At 43.1% G+C, this 21,595-nt stretch overlaps 1 protein-coding gene, 3 non-coding genes and 1 pseudogene across 7 annotated transcripts; all 5 read left to right on the top strand.

The window, feature by feature from the left end:
- Positions 1–631: 631 nt before the first annotated feature.
- On the top strand, positions 632–2,057 carry LOC109906970 (DNA primase small subunit-like; annotated as a pseudogene).
- Positions 2,058–2,736: 679 nt separating this feature from the next.
- On the top strand, positions 2,737–21,470 carry LOC109907789 (nascent polypeptide-associated complex subunit alpha). 4 transcript variants are annotated; one of them, XM_020506001.2, is made up of 9 exons: positions 2,738–2,823; positions 4,478–4,555; positions 11,689–13,182; positions 14,366–14,445; positions 19,625–19,702; positions 19,883–20,029; positions 20,263–20,391; positions 20,945–21,067; positions 21,355–21,470. In XM_020506001.2, the coding sequence occupies exons 2-9, from the start codon at positions 4,486–4,488 to the stop codon at positions 21,367–21,369; spliced, it is 2,136 nt and encodes a 711-aa protein (XP_020361590.2). In that variant the 5' UTR covers positions 2,738–2,823; positions 4,478–4,485; the 3' UTR covers positions 21,370–21,470. The 4 variants fall into 4 exon arrangements, with proteins under 4 accessions (XP_020361595.1, XP_020361590.2, XP_020361594.1 ...); XM_020506005.2 differs by lacking the exon at positions 11,689–13,182 and adding an exon at positions 9,568–10,368 and having other exon boundaries at positions 21,355–21,465; XM_020506006.2 differs by lacking the exon at positions 11,689–13,182 and having other exon boundaries at positions 2,737–2,823.
- On the top strand, positions 19,406–19,480 carry LOC116354539 (small nucleolar RNA SNORD59). Its single transcript, XR_004203875.1, has one exon. It is a non-coding gene; the product is annotated as a small nucleolar RNA SNORD59 (small nucleolar RNA).
- Positions 20,446–20,519, top strand: LOC116354537 (small nucleolar RNA SNORD59). The gene has a single exon (XR_004203873.1). It is a non-coding gene; the product is annotated as a small nucleolar RNA SNORD59 (small nucleolar RNA).
- On the top strand, positions 21,210–21,283 carry LOC116354538 (small nucleolar RNA SNORD59). Its single transcript, XR_004203874.1, has one exon. It is a non-coding gene; the product is annotated as a small nucleolar RNA SNORD59 (small nucleolar RNA).
- Positions 21,471–21,595: the final 125 nt, after the last annotated feature.

The raw sequence follows: 21,595 nt of genomic DNA, 5'->3' as shown, positions 1-21,595 counted from the left end.
AGCAAGCTGGAGAAGGCGATGCAAAAGAGGAACCCGTACAAGATTGACATTGGAGCAGTCTACTGTCACTGGGTGGGGCTCCGTTACTCACCGTGTTTATCTGACCATCTGCCTAACTCGATCACATGCATCTGTTGTCCCTCAAGTGTCCATTTTTATTTATATATATATTTTCCATTCCTCCTTCTGTCACCCTCAGCCCAATCAGCATAACACAGTCAAGTCTGGATCCTTCCAGGCTCTTGAGAAGGAGCTGGTATTTGATATTGATATGACAGACTATAATGATGTCAGAAGCTGTTGCACGTACTTGGATCACAGCCAGAAAGTGTATTTGTAGTTCCACCATCTTTACTATTATACAGATGTAAAGTATGTTTGAATGTACAACAGACTAATTCAGGGCCGGTGCCTTTTGACGTTTTGTTGGGGGTGTGGGACTGTTGTCTTGTTTTGCAGTGCTGAAGACATCTGCCCAAATTACTGGACTCTGATGACTATTGCTCTCTGTATCCTGGACAGGGCACTTCGAGGTGAGTCAAAAGAAAAAAAGGTGATTTAATTGCCATTTAGCAGACACTTTTATCCAAAGCCAGTCACGAATGCATACATTTATTTTATGTATGGGTGATCCAACTTTCCCCAGTATGCTCTAGTGGGACAGGACATACTGGGCAGCAAAGAGGCTGCGGACAAAGTGCTGGCCCTCGTGCCTGAAGATATCCTTTTCCTCTGCCGATTTTTATTACATGACACGATATGAAATGTGACAAATCTACAGTACATGTATGGCTACACACACACACACACACACACAGCATTCCGGATGTTAACGTTTAGCAGGTTTTTGCGATAAAATGCCTATCCTTAACGTAAACCACATGTCAGAAAGGAGCTGCTGCAGTGCTTCCAGACTGAAAAAACCCTGAGAAGCGCTGGTATATACTTAAGACTCTGGTCCAAAACAAACGTGTAGGTCGCCATGCCCACACAACAGTGAAGACTGACATAAGCCTTGTTATAACACAATACAACAATGTGGTGATGTCATAAGCGCATGCTTGGCTGCCATTAACTCTACTTTCTACCACCAGACGACTGCCAAGGTCCATTACTTTGAGAAGGAGATCATGTGGCAGTACTGTTACCCTCGGGTTGATGTGAACGTCAGTAAAGGAGTCAACAACCGCTTGCTGAGGAGGCCCTTCAGCGTCCATCCCAAAACGGGTAAGGGAAAAACTAATGAAGTGCATGAGTAATGGATGAAACGTGACCGACGTTTAGCTCAAATGTTGCCTGAGAGAAACGGTCAAAAGATGCTCTCATCCAACTGAAGGAGATACTCTTAGGATGTCATTAGCTCAACACCTTTTCTCAATTATCCTTACTTCCCCAAAGGGCGGATCTCTGTTCCTATTGACCTGAGAGACCTGGATCGCTTTGACCCCTGTGATGTGCCCACTATTAGGTAAGCCCTCAGTCAATTTGTCATAAGAACTTTGTAAAGAGAAAAATTCAAAATGTATTCCCAAAGCCTTACAAACTTTGTTTATGTGTGGCGTCCCTAGGGTTCTTCTCAGTTGGTACACTCACCGGTCCTGTTATCGTTTCTCCCTGTAGTCTGATCTATGAGGAGCTGGATCGGCCCAAGACCGCAGGAGGAAGAGAAGGAAGAACCCAAGGAGAATGAGCGAGAAGCAGGAGAGTGAAGGAAGAGAGGTATTCAAAAAAGACCAGTGCAATTAATCACTAAGAACCAAGGGATCTAATATTGTTTTGTTCATTGCATGTTGATTTGACTAACAAAAACGTTCTGGTTCCATAGACTACAAACGAACAAGCTTGGAAGTATGTGAAACTGTTAGATCAATTCCTGGAAGGGATGGCTCGCTCAAGGAAAGGGGAGCATCTTAAAAAGAGTGGTGGGTGTAATTTAAAGTCCTTCGTGAAAGAATACAATTGTTAGTATGAACATTTAGATCTAAATGAGTTGATGATCATGGATTTTTTTTCTCAATTTCTTTTCAGAGATCTTCAAAAGGACTTCTAGCCCTTAGCGGTGTCCAACGGAATACTGTCTGATGCTGGGATTGGTACCTACATTGTTTGGCTAATCTTAAACCATCCCATCATATCAGTTGTTTATAATATGACAGGTAAAGATGGAGAACACACATTAGATACACTGTAAACAAATGGTTTGTTTGAGAATTGTCATGCAAATATTTGAAATCAACAATTGAAAAATAAGTTGTGCAAAACTTTTATTTGTATTTTATTTTACCTTTATTTTACTAGGCAAGTCAGCTAAGAATAAATTCTTATTTTCAATGACTGCCTAGGAACAGTGGGTTAGCTGCCTGTTCAGGGGCAGAACGACAGATTTGTACCTTGTCAGCTCAGGGATTTGAACTTGCAACCTTTCGGTTACTAGTACAACGCTTTAACCACTAGGCTACCCTTGCCACCCCTTATATAGCCTATTGGTTTCTAATTAAAATGACTTTATACTACAGTTTGTGTCAATCTATGTTGTGTGTCATGAGTCAAGGATAGAGCAGGTACAATCAAGTCACATAACAGTACATGCCAGGGTTTCAATGTAAAAATGTCCCATCATAGGGTCTTCACTTTCCAATTATTGGTTTGAAAATGCATAAAGTAACTATCTAACAAGAAACTAATGCAAGGATACACCAGAGATGTTTTTTTTTAAAAAAAAAATTTTTACGACCCGGAAGAAGTTAGTGCAAAATGTGATATCGGGAGACCGAGGTTAGAAATTCTCTCTCACAACCATCTTGGATATAGAATCCTAACTCGGTGAGTGTGTCTGCCGCGAATCTAACTTCATCTAACCATTTATCGCAGTTTAAATTATTTAAAACAGGGCTCTGAAAGTACATGAGAAGTGTGGCATACCCCTTATGTGGATATTTATCCGTATCATTATCTGTACACAGAAATATTCACTGTTTATGTTATCGATCTCTGGTACAAAATGGGGGAACACGACTTTGCCCACATTTGCTAACGGGTATAGGCTTGGTTTCATGTGACACGACAGTTGAGAACACAGGACGAATTATAAGTTTTACGGATGGGGCAACTTGTGTAGTGTTAAGTGGAAGTTGTCAGTGAGCCAACCTATGAACATATCTTTGACAGCGCACATCCAGCTAGCAAGATTCAAGCGAAGCTTGTTCGAAAGTGAGAGTACCGTTAGCTAACCATCTACCTAATCTTTTACGATTTTCTTTGACTATACAAGTTGGTTGCTGTGACGTTAAACAGCGTTTTCGTCCAGTGTCCATTTGTCTCCTGATTTGCAGCTTGCCAGTATTAACTATCTAGATAACGTTAATCCGTTTAAAGTGGCTAGTTAGCTCGCTAACTAGGGAATGTATCATTACATTAGCAACACGTGAAACAGTTAAAATGGCTTGTTGGCTAACCACTAATTTATCCAGTTACCCTCACTGTCAGTAAGTACCTAAACCATTTTTGACAGTATGAGTCTGTCACATTGAGTATAATCTGCTGTCCTACAATTTCGCTACATCCGCAATAAAATATTTGACTTAGTATTTAGCTGGGAATGATTTGGATTTGAACACAGTGGGAGAACCTCAATTTCATACTTTTCGCGTCCTCTTTCTCAAAACCAATTGGATGAGAGGCAGAGGTCCCTACCATCTGATTTCCTTCAATGGTGTTTAAAGGAGGTGAGGAGAGAGGACTCGGAAGTGTGCAGGTGATTTCACTGAGACATTGAGTACGATTACATGCACACACTAATGCGATTATTGTGGATAGCTTAATATAATAGTTCGTTTACATGCTTTGCAAGAATAACGATTCCCTTAATGTTTTACATAGACACGTCTGAAATCGGGCTACCTGATGGCACTCTGATAAATGCAGAGAATCCCCAATCAAAATAAACGTTCTACCACAGCAAGCATGATTTTTTTTTTGGAAGCATATATGATCGGACAAAGTTTGAACTACTTCTATGCATTTATTCAGTTGTTCTGAAGGCACTTCACTCAGCACTGGAGAGGGAGGCTAGCTCAGCTGGTGTTAACACATACACCAGTCAAATACAGCACTGGGAATGCCAATTAAGGTGTTTACATGTGAAAATAATTAGAAAGATTGCACAGAAAACCCTGTGCATTAATCGGTGTATGCTTACTTTGATTTTGACCTAATGCCAATTTTAAGATGAACAGAGTAAGGTGTTTACATGATTGCATAATCTGCCTACTGCCATAATCAGTTTAATATCGAATTACTACTGTGCTGGTTAATGTACTCATTGAATCCAATTCCTACTACTACATTTTTTTTGTCATCTGCTCTATGGATTTACCTAGTCAATGGGAGACGTGTAAAAGTATCTAGTAAGTTAGTCTGTTTTATTCATGCCATGTCAGTTATTCCCGGTGAGTCATTCCTTGATTTCTCATTTCAGACACAAGCATGCCTGGTGAAGCCACAGAGACGGTCCCGGTCACTGAGCAGGAGATGCAGCAGCCACAAGTTGAGACTGGTTTGTATAGCATTATTACATCACACTTGCATGCTAAGATACTAAACTGCAAGGCTAATGGGGTCCTGGAACTCAAACACTGCAGTAGCTAATTCAACAGTGCTTGTTGGATGTAGTGACTGAAGTCATATTCCCCCAGTGGTGTGGTGGCTGTTATTTGAGAGCTCTATATTAATTGAACTCCTTCAGGAAGTGTAGCACCCATCAGTTGACACTTAGATAATCAAGCAGGTGACACTGCTGTAGAATGACACACTGTTGGGGACGCTCACTTGGAACCGTTTTCTCTAGATCAAGTACAGCTTTACACATATTCTCATATATAGGGATATGTGGTGTCAGGTTTCTTTTAAGGGGAAGGGTGGGCTGATCAGCTGAGGGATCATGTATAGTGAGGTCCAAAAGTATTTGGACAGTGAAATGTTTTGTTTAGCCTCTGTACTCTAGCACTTTGAAATTATACAATGACTGAGGTTAAAGGGCAGACTGGCTTACATTTGAGGGTATTTTCATCCATCTCTGGTGAACTACTTAGAAATCACAGCACTTTTTGTACATGGTGCCCCCCCCCATTTTTGGGAACCAAAATAATTTGGACAAATTCACTTATATTAAAGTAGTCAAAAGTTGAATATTTGGTCCCATATTCCTAGCACGCAATAAGTGTTGTCCCTGTATTCATTTAGCAGCGGCGCGACTCTGCTGCTAAGTTGTTGCTTACCTCTTACCAATAACAGGGGAGGTTAGCCTTTTGGGGGGGGGGGGGGGGGGATTTATGCCTCTAACTTTCTCTCTCAACATTATTCACAATTCAGTCATGATTATCTGTAATAATGGTAGCATCCACATTAATATAGAAGTGTTTAGGAAACATTTACAGTGAAAGTGACTCAAATGACACTACATTATTTACCATTTATATTGGGCACAAAGTAATCTGAAATACAACCAAACTGCAAATGCAGTGTCACAAGCTTGATGTAGTCATTGCGCGCTAGGAATATGGGACCAAATACTAAACTTTTGACTATAATACATGTATTAGTGAATTTGTCCAAATACTTTTGGTTCCCTAAAATGGTGGGGACTATGTACAAAGTGCTGTAATTTCTAAACAGTTCAACCAATATGGAGGAAAATATCCTCATTAAAGTTGATAGCCTGCACTTTAACCTCGTATTCTTGGTATAATTTCAAGTACTGGGCCAAAACAACAAAATGTGTCACTGTCCAAATACTTTTGGACCTCCCTGTATAAACCATGGCCTGTAGATTATAATCCTGGGGGGGGCTCTCTCTCTTCTTTTCTTTTTTTACTTTGAAGTGAGTAGCCCTCAAGGATTATGTTTGGCCAGTCATCGACTCACTTTGCATCAATGTTGAAAAAAGGGCGTGGGAGAAATTTTAGGGATTTGAGATGGCTTAAAAAATTGTGGTTGTCTTGAATTTCACTGCAGGTCAAATGGGTTATCCAGGACCCCTTATTTACTGAAACCCACTCACTCACAACCGCATGTGTTGAATGTTACTGTACCGACAACTGTGTTGTAAAACACTTTCTAATGCACGGGTATTAATGTAGTGGCATGTGCATGGACATTTTTTTTAAAGAAACACCCTGCAAGCATTAATTATAACTGAACAAAAATATAAACGCAACCTGCAACAATTTCAACCATTTTACTGAGTTACAGTTCCGTCAATTGAAATCAATTCAATAGGCCCTAATCCATGGATTTCACATTACTTGGCATGGGTGCAGCCCTGGGTGGGCCTGGGAGGGCATAAGCCCACCCACTGGTGAGCCAGGGCCCAGCCAATCAAGAGTTTTTCCCAACAAAGGTGCTTTATTACAGACAGAAATAGTCCTCAGTTTCATCAGCTGTCTGGGTGGCTGGTTTCAGATAATTCCGCAGGTGAAGAAGCCAGATGTGGAGGTCCTGGGCTGGTGTGGTTACATAAGGCCTGCGGTTGTGAGACCTGTTGGATGTACTGCCAAATTCTCTAAAATTACATTGGAGGTAGTAGAGAAATGAACATTAAATTCTCTGGCAATAGCTCTGGAGGACATTCCTGCAGTCAGCATTCCAAATGCACGCTCCCTGAACTTGAGAAATCTCGGGCGTTGTGTTGTGTCTCAACTGCACATTTTTAGTGGCTTTTGTCCCCAGCACAAGGTGCACATATGTAATGATCATGCTGTTTAATCAGCTTCTTGATGTTCCACACCTGTCAGGTTGATGGATTATCTTGGTGAAGGAGAAATGCTCACTACCAGGGATGTAAACACAATTTTGCACACAATTTGAGAGGAATAAGCTTTTTGTGCACATGGAACATTTCAGGGATCTTTTATTTCAGCTCATGAAATGTGAGACCAGCACTTTACATGTTTCATTTTATATTTTTGTTCAGTATATGTGATACTATTTTATTAGCAACCTCCGCATTAAAGTGTCACTCACTTATCATTGAGCATTATGAATTCCTTATTCCTCTGGAAATATATATTTAGTTTTTAGACCAGCTTTTATTTTTTATATTCACACCTACATTCTCTTTGACCATGTTAGTATTCCTTATTCCTCTGGAAATATATATTTAGTTTTTAGACCAGCTTTTATTTTTTATATTCACACCTACATTCTCTTTGACCATGTTAGTGATATGGTTGGTAATGTTATGCTCACAATTGCGGGCCTTTTTATGGCATTGATTTGACTAAATGTTTAATGGCAAAGGTAAGCTGCTTCTGTGAAGTATCTTATGGCGCATTATTTTCAAGTCATGTAAGAAACATTGGTTTTAAATGCAATTAGTATTGATGGTTTTCTTAAAGCATTTTCTCATTTCATTTACATGCTGCAGCAGACAAAATTCTGATTAGTATAACAAAGATGCGTCAATATGCAAGTGGGGATAATTGGTGACACTTATGGATTTCCTCACTACCAAGCCCTGAACCGGAAGAGTGAAGTGTTGAAAACCATGACGGTTATAAGCAGATGAATCGCCATGTTTCCTGAAGAGACAATGAGTTGGAGCTGGTGAAGGCCACAGATTTGCTTTTGAAGACCACTGGTCATGATGGCAGCCGAAGAAGGTGCTGAACAAGTGAAGACTACTAATATTGATTGGAGAAGATTCTGGATGTTCAGTACCACAGGTGCCTGTTAATGAAGTTGATGGGAAACTACAGTACAGGGTTTATGGAGCGAGTCCACATAGTTTTGCAGGTAATTACTTAGTGTTGCTAGTGGAAACACCATAGGTGTTGGCTGATAAATGGGAACTGTTAGCTATGACCACAGGAGAAGACTTTCGGAATTAAAGTTAGACTGTTGGAAAAGCGGTAAATTGTTTTTGTTCAGCAAGGAATACTGCGTTGTTCCAGAAAAGTGTTGAAAATCCACTTGGGGATTTGGGTTAAATTGCATGAAGTGGATGAGAAAATGTTTACATTTTGCTTTTCAGTTCTAGTTATTTGACTGTAATTCAGGTAAGGTTATCAAATTGCCTCATCACATCAAACAGAATAGCAACCTGTTAAATCTAAATGTTCTAATTCAACCGTTTCCACTAGTGGTTCAGTGTGCATGGTTCTCTGTGGTAAGATTCTTTTCACTCTGAAATATTGTGTCATTACGGTTTGTAGTTGTATTGAATGCTGCTCGCTCTTCAGAGGGTTTCTACCCACTTTCGGTCTCAAGGTTTTTCCAGTCACAATCTTGTGCATTTAGGCACTGCATGGTAACTGGGACATGGGCTCAAGTTTGGTTTTGTGGGTACACACAACATTCACCCATTCTTGGTTCACTTGTAGCAAACGGAAGGCTGATGTCTGCATCCTTGAACAACCTCACAAACACCTTGGTTCAACTGAATTGATACACTACATGACCAAAAGTATGTGGACACCTGATTGTCGAACATCTCGTCCCAAAATCATGGGCATTAATATGGAGTTGGTCCCTGCACTTCTGAGAAGGATTTCCACTAGATGTTGGAATATTGCTGCGTGGACTTGCTTCCATTCAGCCACAAGAGCATTAGTGAGGTCGAGCACTGATTTTGGGCGATTAGGCCTCGCTCGCAGTTGGCATTCCAATTCATCCCAAAGGTGTTCAATGGGGTTGAGGTCAGTGCTCTGTGCAGGCCAGTCAAGTCCTTCCACACCGATCTCGACCGACTATTTCTGTATGGACCTCTCTTTTTGCACGGGGGCGTTGTCATGCTGAAACAGGAAATGGCCTTTCCCAAACTGTTGCAACAAAGTTGGAAACACAGAATCGTCTAGAATGTCATTGTATGCTGTAGCATTAAGATTTCCCTTCACTGGCCTAGCCCAAACCATCTTAGGCTTGTGTGCTGCTGCTCGGCCAAGGAAAACCCATTTCATGAAGCTCCCGCCAAACCGTTCTTATGCTGATGTTGCTTTCATACAGACAGTTTGGAACTCGGTAGTGAGTGTTGCAACTGAGGACAGGTGAGCTTGTGTGGCGTACCACTTTGTGGCTGAGCCGTTGTTGCTCCTAGACGTTTCCACTTCACAATAACAGAGCTTACAGTTGACCAGACCGCTCTAGCAGGGCAGAATTTTGTGTATTGAGATTGTATGGCTGTGTGCTCGCTTTTATACACCTTCTCAGCAACGGGTGTGGCTGAAATAGCCGAATCCACTCATTTGAAGGGGTGTCCACATACCTTTGTATATATAGTGTAGATCTAGATCACAACCCCAATTCTAAAAATGTGCTCATTCAATTGTTTCCTCTTAATATTTTGTGTCATATAATCAAAACATTTGTACCCCAACTTCCTCATGTTGGTAAAAGTACCTGGTATAGGAGAATACCGTTACTGTAGTTCGATTTTATTAAACAAGGGGTTAAATCATTTTGATCATATGCTTCAAAAAAACGTTATTGTAAGCTTATCAACCGCTCCTCACACTTGCTGTGACTACCCCCTGCCGCTCCTTCCGCTCCTCCTTTCCTTCCTATCAACTCCAGGGGTGTTGAGTTCCTCTGCTCCCCCTGAGATGGCTGTGTCTGACGTGACCAAGGCAGCCGCTTTGGAGAGTCCTGTGCCTCTAGGATCCGCCACTGTTCTTCCAGAGATCGAATCCCAACCGGTGTCAGAAATGGCTTTAGGAGAGGCATCTAGTGGACAACTTAATGGTGTAGAAGCAACACCTGAAGTTGAAGCAACCATTGTTGAAGAACGTAAAGAAACTGCTGAACAACAGGTCACCCAAGAAGAGGTCATCATTCAAGATTCAGCTGAAGTTATAGAGGCTACCGTGGCAGCCACTCAAGATGCAGTGGGTGCCGAACCCGTGGCAGTGGGTGCCGAACCCGTGGCAGTGGGTGCCGAACCCGTGGCAGTGGGTGCCGAACCCGTGGCAGTGGGTGCCGAACCCGTGGCAGTGGGTGCCGAACCCGTGGCAGTGCCTGAAGAGACTCCGGTCCAAGAACCAGCACCTGCTGCTAAAGAGCCAATCGCAGACACTATTGATGGGATGGCACGTGTAACTCCAGAAGTCACCCCCGAGCCTGCAGTCGAGATGATCACTGAAGAGTTGGAGACTGTGAGTCTGGATCCAGCTCTTGATGATGCCGTACTATGCACTGAAGTGGGCAGCTCGGACACTGGGGCCCCAGAACCTGAAGCACTGCCTGCTGATATGACCATTGACACGCTAAATGAAACTTCTGTTGAGAAAGAACCAATTGCGGCCTTCTCTGAGGCCGTCCAGACGAAGGTGATGTCAAATCGCGCAGGCCCGACCGTCTCCACCTGTCTCCTGTCAGGTGGGTCATTTTGTGTGCAAAGTTAGTTGATTTTCCCCTCTTAGAGCAGCTCCCCCTTTTCAGACATTTCGTCTCTTTTTTTTATACTTGTAAACTTCTGCGCCAATGCCGGGCCTATATTTGCCCTTTCAAATGTTATGTTTTGCCCCCAAAAATAGTAAAATGTTGTTATGCTTGATGAAAAGGGCTTATGTTTAGAGAAATGAAGAGATTTTCAATATTACATTTTCTTTTTTAGGGCTTGTTATTATCTCGTGAGTATCCATTGGCTCTCAATTTTCTCTTGCGTCACTGTTTAAACCCAGCGTTTCACCTTGAAACAGGCCAGTCCATTTAGGCACTTAATGTGAAGAACTGACTTCCAGCAACTTCTTTGTCTTTTGTCATCAGATGTGGACTGTCCTTTGACTGTACTATTTCAGTCTCTCTAACTTTCTCTGGGCTTATTGGTGTTTATCAGGAAGAATGCCACCTAGCCAACTGTGTTAATGTGCTCTAACTGCAGTATCTGTTTTTAACACTGGTATTTGTAGCCAATGGGGGTGGTTAGGGAGTGGTGATAGTTCCAGTTATGGCTTTTTGGTCATTGCGGTACACCTTTTTACTACTCACTAGCCACATTTAATCCATTGTGGTTTTTTAAATTTAACATATGAAATTGGTCATGTTTCTATTAAATAACAATTGCATTTATTTGTCTATACTATAGCCCGACTTTTAAACTTGGTCGTAAACCACAATTTATATTTTTACCTCTAAAATGAACAACATTGCACCTATTACAATCTCATTCAGTCAATTTGAACCTTTTCAGGTTATGGATGTTAGTGGGCTGAATTTGCCTTTAAGTGTGAACCCATTAGGGAGCTTAGGTCAAACAATGCATAGCATTGTTTATACCTGCTACAGTTCCTTAGAATTTGACCTGTCATACCACTGTCACATGTATTTTAGTGTAAATAGTGCCACGCTTTCCCCTGCACTGAGTGGGTCCTCACTTTTGCTCTCTGGTTATGAAATTGGACTAACGCTGTAGAAAATATTTTGTGTGTGGGTCTGTGCTTGGACCAAGTAGATGTTGGTGTTTTAACTTTAGGTTGTCAGTTGTGGTTTTGCCTGAATACTTGAATTGTAGTGTGCACTGAGTTTGCTGCCCTGCAACAAATCCTTCCATTTTGGAAATAAGGTTGGTGTGGTGTTCATTTTCCTAACCCTGGAGTTCTGAGGTAACATTGTCTTGTGTGTTCTGATCTTTTAACCCGCATGGTTCAGGCTTTGACTTCCTTCCAAATTTTTAACAAACATATTTGTTTCATTCAGCCGCACCCTCTGCCCCTGCAAGTGTGGCTACCTCCCAGGAACCCCAGGCTGCTTCTGGCCCTGCCAAGCCCAAAGGCAAAGAGGCCAAGGGTGGCTCGACCCCAAAGGCTGTCCCTGGCAGAAGAAAAAAGACCTCGATATCTGCCTCCTCCTCTTCTCCTACCTCCCCAAAGCAAACCTCAACACCCCGTTCCCCCTTAGCTACCTCACCTGGGGCATCTGGAGCTCCCAGCCAGGGCAACCGTGCAGTCCCAAAGGTTGTAAAGGCTGGCAAACAAGGAAAGGCTAAGAAAGGAGAGGCTTTCAAGCCTTCTGTTGACCTGCCAGCCCCAGCCAAGGCTCCTGCCCCCACAGAGGCCAAACCTGTTCCTATTGAGCTTAAAGCTGCTCCTGCACCAGTAGTGGCCATGCCAGCACCTGTTGCTGCAGATCCTGCACCTGCCTCACCCGTCTGTCCCAAGCCTGAGGCTTCCCCTGTGGCCTTCAAAGTGACCTCAAAGCCTGCTGCATCAGCCCCTATGTCATTTGCTGATGCTGTTGCCTCTAACCCACTTAAAGCTGCCCCTGAAATGCCCAAGGCCAAGCCTAAGCCTGTGCCCAAAGCTGAGGTGAAAGAGGTTAAGGCAGCCCCTGCACCAGCTAAGCCTGCTCTGGAGGATGATGACCTTCCACCTCTCATTCCACCAGAGGAGCCAGTAAAGATGCCAGTCTATTCACCCCCTACAGCAGTAGAGGCTCCTAAGCCTGCCCTAGTTGCTTCTCCAGCTCCCCCTAAACCAGCTCCAGTTGAGCCCGTTATAGCTGCATCAGCTCCGCCCAAGCCTGCGCCAATTAAGCCCGTTGTAGCTGCACCAGCTCCGCCCAAGCCTGCGCCAATTAAGCCCATTGTAGCTGCACCAGCTCCGCCCAAGCCTTGCCCAGTTGAGCCCATTGTAGCTGTGCCAGCTCCACCCAAGCCTGCGCCAAAAAAGCCTGTTGTAGCTGCACCAGCTCCGCCCAAGCCTTGCCCAGTTGAGGCCGTTATAGCTGCACCAGCTCCGCCCAAGCCTGCGCCGAATAAGCCCGTTGTGGCTGCACCAGCTCTGCCCAAGCCTGCGCCAAATAAGCCCGTTGTAGCTGCACCAGCTCCGCCCAAGCCTGCGCCAAATAAGCCCGTTGTAGCTGCACCAGCTCCGCCCAAGCCTGCGCCAAATAAGCCCGTTGTAGCTGCACCAGCTCCGCCCAAGCCTGCGCCAAATAAGCCCGTTGTAGCTGCACCAGCTCCGCCCAAGCCTGCGCCAAATAAGCTCGTTGTAGCTGCACCAGCTCCGCCCAAGCCTTTCCCAGTTGAGCCTGATGTAGCTGCACCGGCTCCGCCCAAGCCTGCGCCAATTGATCCTGTTGTAGCTTCCCCTAAGCCTGTTGAAGTAGCCATTGTACCACCTCCAGTTTCAAAACCTGCCCCCACCCCTGCTAAAATCCCAACCAAACCGGAGCCTGTGACCAAGAATGAGGGTATTTCTTCTTCCTCCTCTCTCTGTCTCCTGTGTCCCCTCTGTTTGCCTGCCAATGTTGAGTTCTGTGGCCCATTCACTGGCTTGCTCAAGTGTCTCTTCCCTTTTTCTTCAGGTTTGAGTTGAAGAAAGTAGCGATTGTAGTAGTCTGTGTATTAGATTTGCTTCAAATGTAACCAACTGGCCTGTTTCAAAGATTACATGTAATTGGAGCTATTGATTGGTGAAATCAGTGCTCCCACTTCAGTGCCATTTTTGTTATTTTGGATTATAATTTAAGCGACAATCAACCGTGGCCTCCCCACCCCTGGTTTGGTAAAAATCTGAGGGGTGGGGCAGGAGAAATGTAATCACTCTCAAATTAATAGACTGTGCTATGGATGCAAGGATTTGACAGTCCATGATATCAAAATTATAGTTTTAACCATGTTTTGAGGCCAAATAGTGTTTATTTACATTTTCTTGTTTACAAATATTGGAGTAAAACAAGCTTAATTTGGGTTCTGATGGGGTACGACAGTTGAACTAAGCTCATGAAGCATTTATAAGTCAAATTGATGTAGCAACTGCTGATTTCCCCTTGAACTGTGTACTTTCAAACCAACCGAAGGTTCCAGTTGGCATGTTTTGCCTCCCATCAAGATGCATGTTAAAAGTTCAAATCATGTAAATGTTCTCAAATTCCCTACTATTTTTAGACACTGTTTGGTGGCTGTTTTTCCCCACAATGATAGTTAATTGAGCCATAGTATGGAACTCTATAAAATATCCTTGGGGGGGTCATGTCATAAGTTCGGAGAGCCATCTTAAATCTGTATGACTAGGGCAACATTTTACCATAAGATTATTTTAACCTTTATTTATAAGCAGGTCTTAGTTTGTACACTGACATCTTTTAAATTTGTTTTACCTCATCCACATTTAACCATTATTCTTTCAGTGCCTCAAATTACTGGGTTAAATTCACTTACCACCAACAAATGTTGGGCTCATTTTACATCTCAATTTGTATTGGTCTCGGTGCTTTAAACCGACTTTTCTCAGTTAAATGACCCATACAATTACAATTCTCTGGTCTTACACAGGCGCTACTGTAAGATAACTGGTTATCTGCTGCTCAGGCATCTGCCTGTGACAGCCTGTATAATGTGACTAATGCTTGTTTCTCTGTGGGGTGCTTATAGGGTCTGGCACTGAATCGGACAGCGATGAGTCTGTACCAGATCTGGAGGAACAGGACTCCGCACAGACACAGCAAGCACAGGTAAGACCACCTGAGTGATCAAGTGCCCAGGTAAGACTGCCTGAACAAGGGTCTGGTAGGGCACAGATTGGATTAACTGCTTATATATTGTATATACTGATACAGAAACAGTCCCTCCAGGATTCTGCAATCACAATTTTATTTAGCAAAATCAACAACTTCCCAATGCATATTCTGAGGGCTTTCAAATTGGACCAATTGCCACAATATTTCTGCATTAAGAGTCAAATCGTCGTAATATTATTGCATAAAACCTCAAAAACAACAAAAAGAGGACTTGCAATTTCAACCAATCACTGCTAAGGATGCACCGATATGAAATGTTTGGGCAATACCAATATCTGGTACTTTCATTGCCAAACACCTGATACTGATTTATTTAAAATTTTAGCAGTATTTTAAGCGTTCTAGTACAGTTAAATAGTTGAAACACACACACACACACTGACCAATAAGTTATTTTGTTGGCATTTATGCATGTCCCCGTCACGTAAACCCTGTTTCTTGTCTGCATCGAAGTAGCGGCCCTTGTACCTAGAATCGAGCATGGTGGCGACACAGTATAGACGCTCAGAGAGAATGCCACTGAATCACTTGTTCACAGCCTCTAGTAGAGTACTTTTACAAGTTTTAACCCCACGGTCTGTTGGCGGTTTTGTTGAGCAGGTGTTTCAATGCAATGACAGAGGGTATCACGTCTGCTGCAGACGCAGTTGATGAGCTTATTTCTCCAGTCAGTTGTTTGAATGGAGCTAGGAGTGTGTTCATGTTTTAAACATGTTCTCAAATGCCATTGAAATGGCAGCCGCGGTATGAGAACCAGCACATTATTGAGCGTGCAATACGGCTTTCCTCAGTACGAAATCCTCGTCCACCCACTGTGCTGTCAGACTCAGCATTTTTATTTATTTATTTTACCTTTTAATTTAACCAGGTAGGCAAGTTGAGAACAAGTTTTCATTTACAATTGCGACCTGGCCAAGATAAAGCAAAGCAGTTCGACAGATACAACGACACAGAGTTACACATGGAGTAAAACAAACATACAGTCAATAATACAGTATAAACAAGTCTATATACAATGTGAGCAAATGAGGTGAGAAGGGAGGTAAAGGCAAAAAAGGCCATGGTGGCAAAGTAAATACAATATAGCAAGTAAAACACTGGAGTGGTAGTTTTGCAATGGAAGAATGTGCAAAGTAGAAATAAAAATAATGGGGTGCAAAGGAGCAAAATAAATAAATAAATAAAATACAGTTGGGAAAGAGGTAGTTGTTTGGGCTAAATTATAGGTGGGCTATGTACAGGTGCAGTAATCTGTGAGCTGCTCTGACAGTTGGTGCTTAAAGCTAGTGAGGGAGATAAGTGTTTCCAGTTTCAGAGATTTTTGTAGTTTGTTCCAGTCATTGGCAGCAGAGAACTGGAAGGAGAGGCGGCCAAAGAAAGAATTGGTTTTGGCGGTGACTAGAGATATACCTGCTGGAGCGTGTGCTACAGGTGGGAGATGCTATGGTGACCAGCGAGCTGAGATAAGGGGGGACTTTACCTAGCAGGGTCTTGTGGATGACATGGAGCCAGTGGGTTTGGCGACGAGTATGAAGCGAGGGCCAGCCAACGAGAGCGTACAGGTCGCAATGGTGGGTAGTATATGGGGCTTTGGTGACAAAACGAATTGCACTGTGATAGACTGCATCCAATTTGTTGAGTAGGGTATTGGAGGCTATTTTGTAAATGACATCGCCAAAGTCGAGGATTGGTAGGATGGTCAGTTTTACAAGGGTATGTTTGGCAGCATGAGTGAAGGATGCTTTGTTGCGAAATAGGAAGCCAATTCTAGATTTAACTTTGGATTGGAGATGTTTGATATGGGTCTGGAAGGAGAGTTTACAGTCTAACCAGACACCTAAGTATTTGTAGTTGTCCACGTATTCTAAGTCAGAGCCGTCCAGAGTAGTGATGTTGGACAGGCGGGTAGGTGCAGGTAGCGATCGGTTGAAGAGCATGCATTTAGTTTTACTTGTATTTAAGAGCAATTGGAGGCCACGGAAGGAGAGTTGTATGGCATTGAAGCTTGCCTGGAGGGTTGTTAAGTGTCCAAAGAAGGGCCAGAAGTATACAGAATGGTGTCGTCTGCGTAGAGGTGGATCAGAGACTCACCAGCAGCAAGAGCGACCTCATTGATGTATACAGAGAAGAGAGTCGGTCCAAGAATTGAACCCTGTGGCACCCCCATAGAGACTGCCAGAGGTCCGGACAGCAGACCCTCCGATTTGACACACTGAACTCTATCAGAGAAGTAGTTGGTGAACCAGGCGAGGCAATCATTTGAGAAACCAAGGCTGTCGAGTCTGCCGATGAGGATGTGGTGATTGACAGAGTCGAAAGCCTTGGCCAGATCAATGAATACGGCTGCACAGTAATGTTTCTTATCGATGGCGGTTAAGATATCGTTTAGGACCTTGAGCGTGGCTGAGGTGCACCCATGACCAGCTCTGAAACCAGATTGCATAGCAGAGAAGGTATGGTGAGATTCGAAATGGTCGGTAATCTGTTTGTTGACTTGGCTTTCGAAGACCTTAGAAAGGCATGGTAGGATAGATATAGGTCTGTAGCAGTTTGGGTCAAGAGTGTCCCCCCCTTTGAAGAGGGGGATGACCGCAGCTGCTTTCCAATCTTTGGGAATCTCAGATGACACGAAAGAGTTTGAACAGGCTAGTAATAGGGGTGGCAACAATTTCGGCAGATCATTTTAGAAAGAAAGGGTCCAGATTGTCTAGCCCGGCTGATTTGTAGGGGTCCAGATTTTGCAGCTCTTTCAGAACATCAGCTGAATGGATTTGGGAGAAGGAGAAATGGGGAAGGCTTGGGCGAGTTGCTGTTGGGGGTGCAGTGCTGTTGACCGGGGTAGGAGTAGCCAGGTGGAAAGCATGGCCAGCCGTAGAAAAATGCTTATTGAAATTCTCAATTATGGTGGATTTATCAGTGGTGACAGTGTTTCCTATCTTCAGTGCAGTGGGCAGCTGGGAGGAGGTGTTCTTATTCTCCATGGACTTTACAGTGTCCCAGAACTAGAGTTAATGTTGCAGGAAGCAAATTTCTGCTTGAAAAAGCTAGCCTTGGCTTTTCTAACTGCCTGTGTATAATGGTTTCTAGCTTCCCTGAACAGCTGCATATCACGGGGGCTGTTCGATGGTAATGCAGAACGCCATAGGATGTTTTTGTGTTGGTTAAGGGCAGTCAGGTCTGGGGAGAACCAGGGGCTATATCTGTTCCTGGTTCTAAATTTCTTGAATGGGGCATGTTTATTTAAGATGGTTAGGAAGGCATTTAAAAAAAATATCCAGGCATCCTCTACAGACGGGATGAGATCAATATCCTTCCAGGATACCCCGGCCAGGTCGATTAGAAAGGCCTGCTCGCTGAAGTGTTTCAGGGAGCGTTTTACAGTGATGAGTGGAGGTCGTTTGACCGCTGACCCATTACGGATGCAGGCAATGAGGCAGTGATTGCTGAGATCTTGGTTGAAGACAGCAGAGGTGTATTTAGAGGGGAAGTTGGTTAGGATGATATCTATGAGGGTGCCCGTGTTTAAGGCTTTGGGGAGGTACCTGGTAGGTTCATTGATAATTTGTGTGAGATTGAGCATGCTCATGGGGCTGACATCACTGGTCCAAATGTCAGTCGTGAAGCTAATAGCAGTGACGCCCATAGCAAGTAGTTAATGGATGTGCTTTTCAACAATACTGTGTAACTCCGGTAGTGTGTACCAGTCGGCGAAAGCCAACATCATCCACAACAGAGAACGGTTGATTGTAGTCATGGGTAATGAATTTCATTATCTTGGCGTTTGATGGATTTCACCTTTTGAGTTGTCTCGCTTTAATGTTGTTACTCTTTCAAATGACTGGTCGACTTGAACTTGTTTAGTTGTTGGAAGCTTCTTTATTCCCCCTTTTTATTCTAGGTAGCCGCTGAACGTCTGGGGGTGATGCACGTTCAAATGAGTAATTAGGTTTGTGGTATTCAAAGGTTTCACTTTCTCCCCTCTGGAAATAATAGCGGCACTAACGTTGCATATGGCCTTTCTGATATCTTCCTTTGAAACTTCAAAATAGATCCACACGGCAGACGTTGTGGGCTAGGTTAGGAATGCTGTGTTGTACGCGTAGCTCTTTGTTTTTGGCGTCATCACGTCATGTCTGCTACCTACGTAATATAGGTGTGGCACGTCAGCTTTTACATCGGGTTTGCACATCGGAGTGGAACTAGACATCGGGCCGATGTTGCCATTTTTAGCTCATATTGGCTGTTTCCGATATGCTTACCGATTTATATAGGCCATCCCTAATCATTGCACGTTTACCACATTCTTATTTTTTTAATTCTTATTTTTCAGAGTAAATAACACAGACACTAGAGAAGCTTTAACCAAGTTTAATCATTCCCCAAAGGTTCTGTACAGCTGAAAACAGACAGCAAAAGATTTGACTTCACAGTTTATATGCATCCTACTTAAAACACTCCCCTTTCTCTCCAATCCTTAATTTTAAGGCTCTACAGGATGCTAATAAAGAGGGTAACAGGATTCCAAACATTTATTACTCTTAAGAGAATGTTTCCTCACCACCTGACCTCAACCCCTCTTTCATCTAATACACATTCCAAAGCCTTTCTTCTGAGAACCATTAACTTCTAACATAACCCAGTCTCTTTAATTCCCCATCTTTTATTTACGATGTCAATTATCAAAGTTTAGCACATTCCAACAAATGAAACCAGACGTCAACAATACTTTACCCTCGTCAGCTCATTTTCGCCACAGTGGACAATCATTACATATTGCCATGCAAATATCACAAAGAAATCCCAGCGACATCCTGGAGGGACTGAGTAAACACTTGAACTGCACTCACAACATGATTAGAACCCCTGAGTATCTGTATAAGAATAGATCCTTGACTCTTCAGTGATGATTGATAACAGTGACTTTCGTTCTTCTGAGTCTACTGAAGCCAACCCCTCTGTCCTGAGAAGAGCAACGGTTTAGGGATACTTTCATTTGTTTTGTTTTCACCATTCATGCCATATTCTTACATATGGGTAGAGTTTTTTTTTTTGCTCGCACTCTGAAACCTTGACTGCCATTAAAGGAGGATAAATGTATTTTTTCCCCCCGCAGCTTGCAGCTGCTGCAGAAATAGATGAGGAACCCGTTAGCAAAGCCAAACAGAGCCGTAGTGAAAAGAAGGCACGAAAGGTAACTAGCTTTTTTAAAAACTGTCTGGACTCAATCATATTTTCATTAGACATTCCCATCTTAAAAGTGTACGTTGAAAAATGTAAATGACTATGCCACCTTTAACTATCCGTATAAACAATGGATAGTTGAGGAGTACGGTTCCAGTCAAAATATAACCCATGATTTGCTTTTCTTCAGGCAATGTCAAAGCTGGGCCTCAGGCAGGTGACGGGGGTCACCAGGGTTACCATTCGCAAGTCTAAGAACATCCTATTCGTCATCACCAAACCAGATGTCTACAAGAGCCCTGCATCAGACACTTACATTGTCTTTGGTGAGGCTAAGGTAAGATAGATCCAGGATACCGTTATAATTGTATGGTACTTTTAAATCCCCTTTTAAATCTGAAATGCTATTGGCATTGTTCCATCTAGTTTAGACTGTTCTTTCATGATAGTATGCGATTCTGGTTATCAGTCAAATATGCAGTGTAATATCCTTCAATCAAGGTGTTGGTGTTCTTGCTAAAGGATACCGCACTGATATCTCTGCCCGTTTCTCTCCCTTTTGTGTCTCAGATCGAGGATCTCTCACAGCAGGCCCAGTTGGCAGCGGCAGAAAAGTTCAAGGTACAGGGAGAAGCTGTGTCGAACATCCAGGAAAACACACAGACACCCACCGTACAGGAGGAGAGCGAAGAGGAAGAGGTGAGGGCATTGAGGGGTGAAAAAGTTACTATGTAATAGGCAGGAGTTAATTTCTCTTCAGTGATGATTGATACAATGACTTTCGTTCTTCTGAGTCTACTGAAGCCAAACCCTCTGTCCTGAGAAGAGCACTTAACTATGATAGGGTTTAGTTTGTACATTATCAAAAATCGGACACCGTATGTTTTGTTGTACATTCAATTGTATAGCTCTGAGCCTAGTGGTTAGAGCGTTGGACAAGTAACCGAAAGGTTGCAAGTTCGAATCCCCGAGCTGACAAGGTAAAAATCTGTCGTTCTGCCTCTGAACAAGGCAGTTAACCCACTGTTGCTAGGCCGTCATTGAAAATAAGAATTTGTTCTTGACTGACTTTCCTAGTTAAATAAAGGTAAACATAATTTCCATGTAGTTTGATTGTAGTAGTCTCCCATGCTTAATGGGGTAATTTATGGGCCCAATCCAAAAGCCCAATTCCCCTGGAGATGATAGTGAATTGCAGTGCGAGTTGACTGTCAAATGTGTATATATACTAACGTTTTGTCTCAATGCATAGGTTGACGAGACCGGGGTCGAGGTGAAGGACATTGAACTTGTGATGTCACAAGCCAACGTGTCGCGAGCGAAGGCTGTACGCGCCCTGAAAAACAACAACAACGACATTGTCAACGCAATTATGGTAAGTCATTTTTACCACAATTCCCCTTGTCGCCAGACAAAATCATATCTGGCACAGGGTTCCCTTCACTCCAAATATTTATAGATTTGAATTGTGACCTGTGTCCAAGTTACCATGGGATCTACCAGCAGGAGATTATTTCTCTTCATTGATGATTGATACAGTGACTTTCGTTCTTCTGAGACTACTGAAGCCAACCTTTCTGTCCTGAGAAGAGCAAAGCAGTTTTAACTATGATGGGGCTTAGTTTGTACATGCATCAACACATTGTGTTCTTATATTCACAGGAGTTGACGATGTAGGCTGCTGGAGTCGACGGGGTTCTGAAAGGTTGCTGATTTTAATCTATCGTTGGTACAATTTATACCCAAGGTAGAAATAAAGATGTGGCTTGGTAAATCGATGCGGTTTCCCTCTTGTCTTTCATTTTGTGAAATTATGCATCTGACACGTTGTCTCCAAGGAACACTTGTCTCCAAGGAACACTTGTCTCCAAGGAACACTTGTCTCCAAGGAACACTTGTCTCC

This window comes from Oncorhynchus kisutch, linkage group LG17 (assembly GCF_002021735.2).
Source record: "Oncorhynchus kisutch isolate 150728-3 linkage group LG17, Okis_V2, whole genome shotgun sequence".
NCBI lineage: Eukaryota > Metazoa > Chordata > Actinopteri > Salmoniformes > Salmonidae > Oncorhynchus > Oncorhynchus kisutch.
Note: the sequence above shows the minus strand (reverse complement) of the source record. Positions and strands in the feature narration are given on the sequence as shown.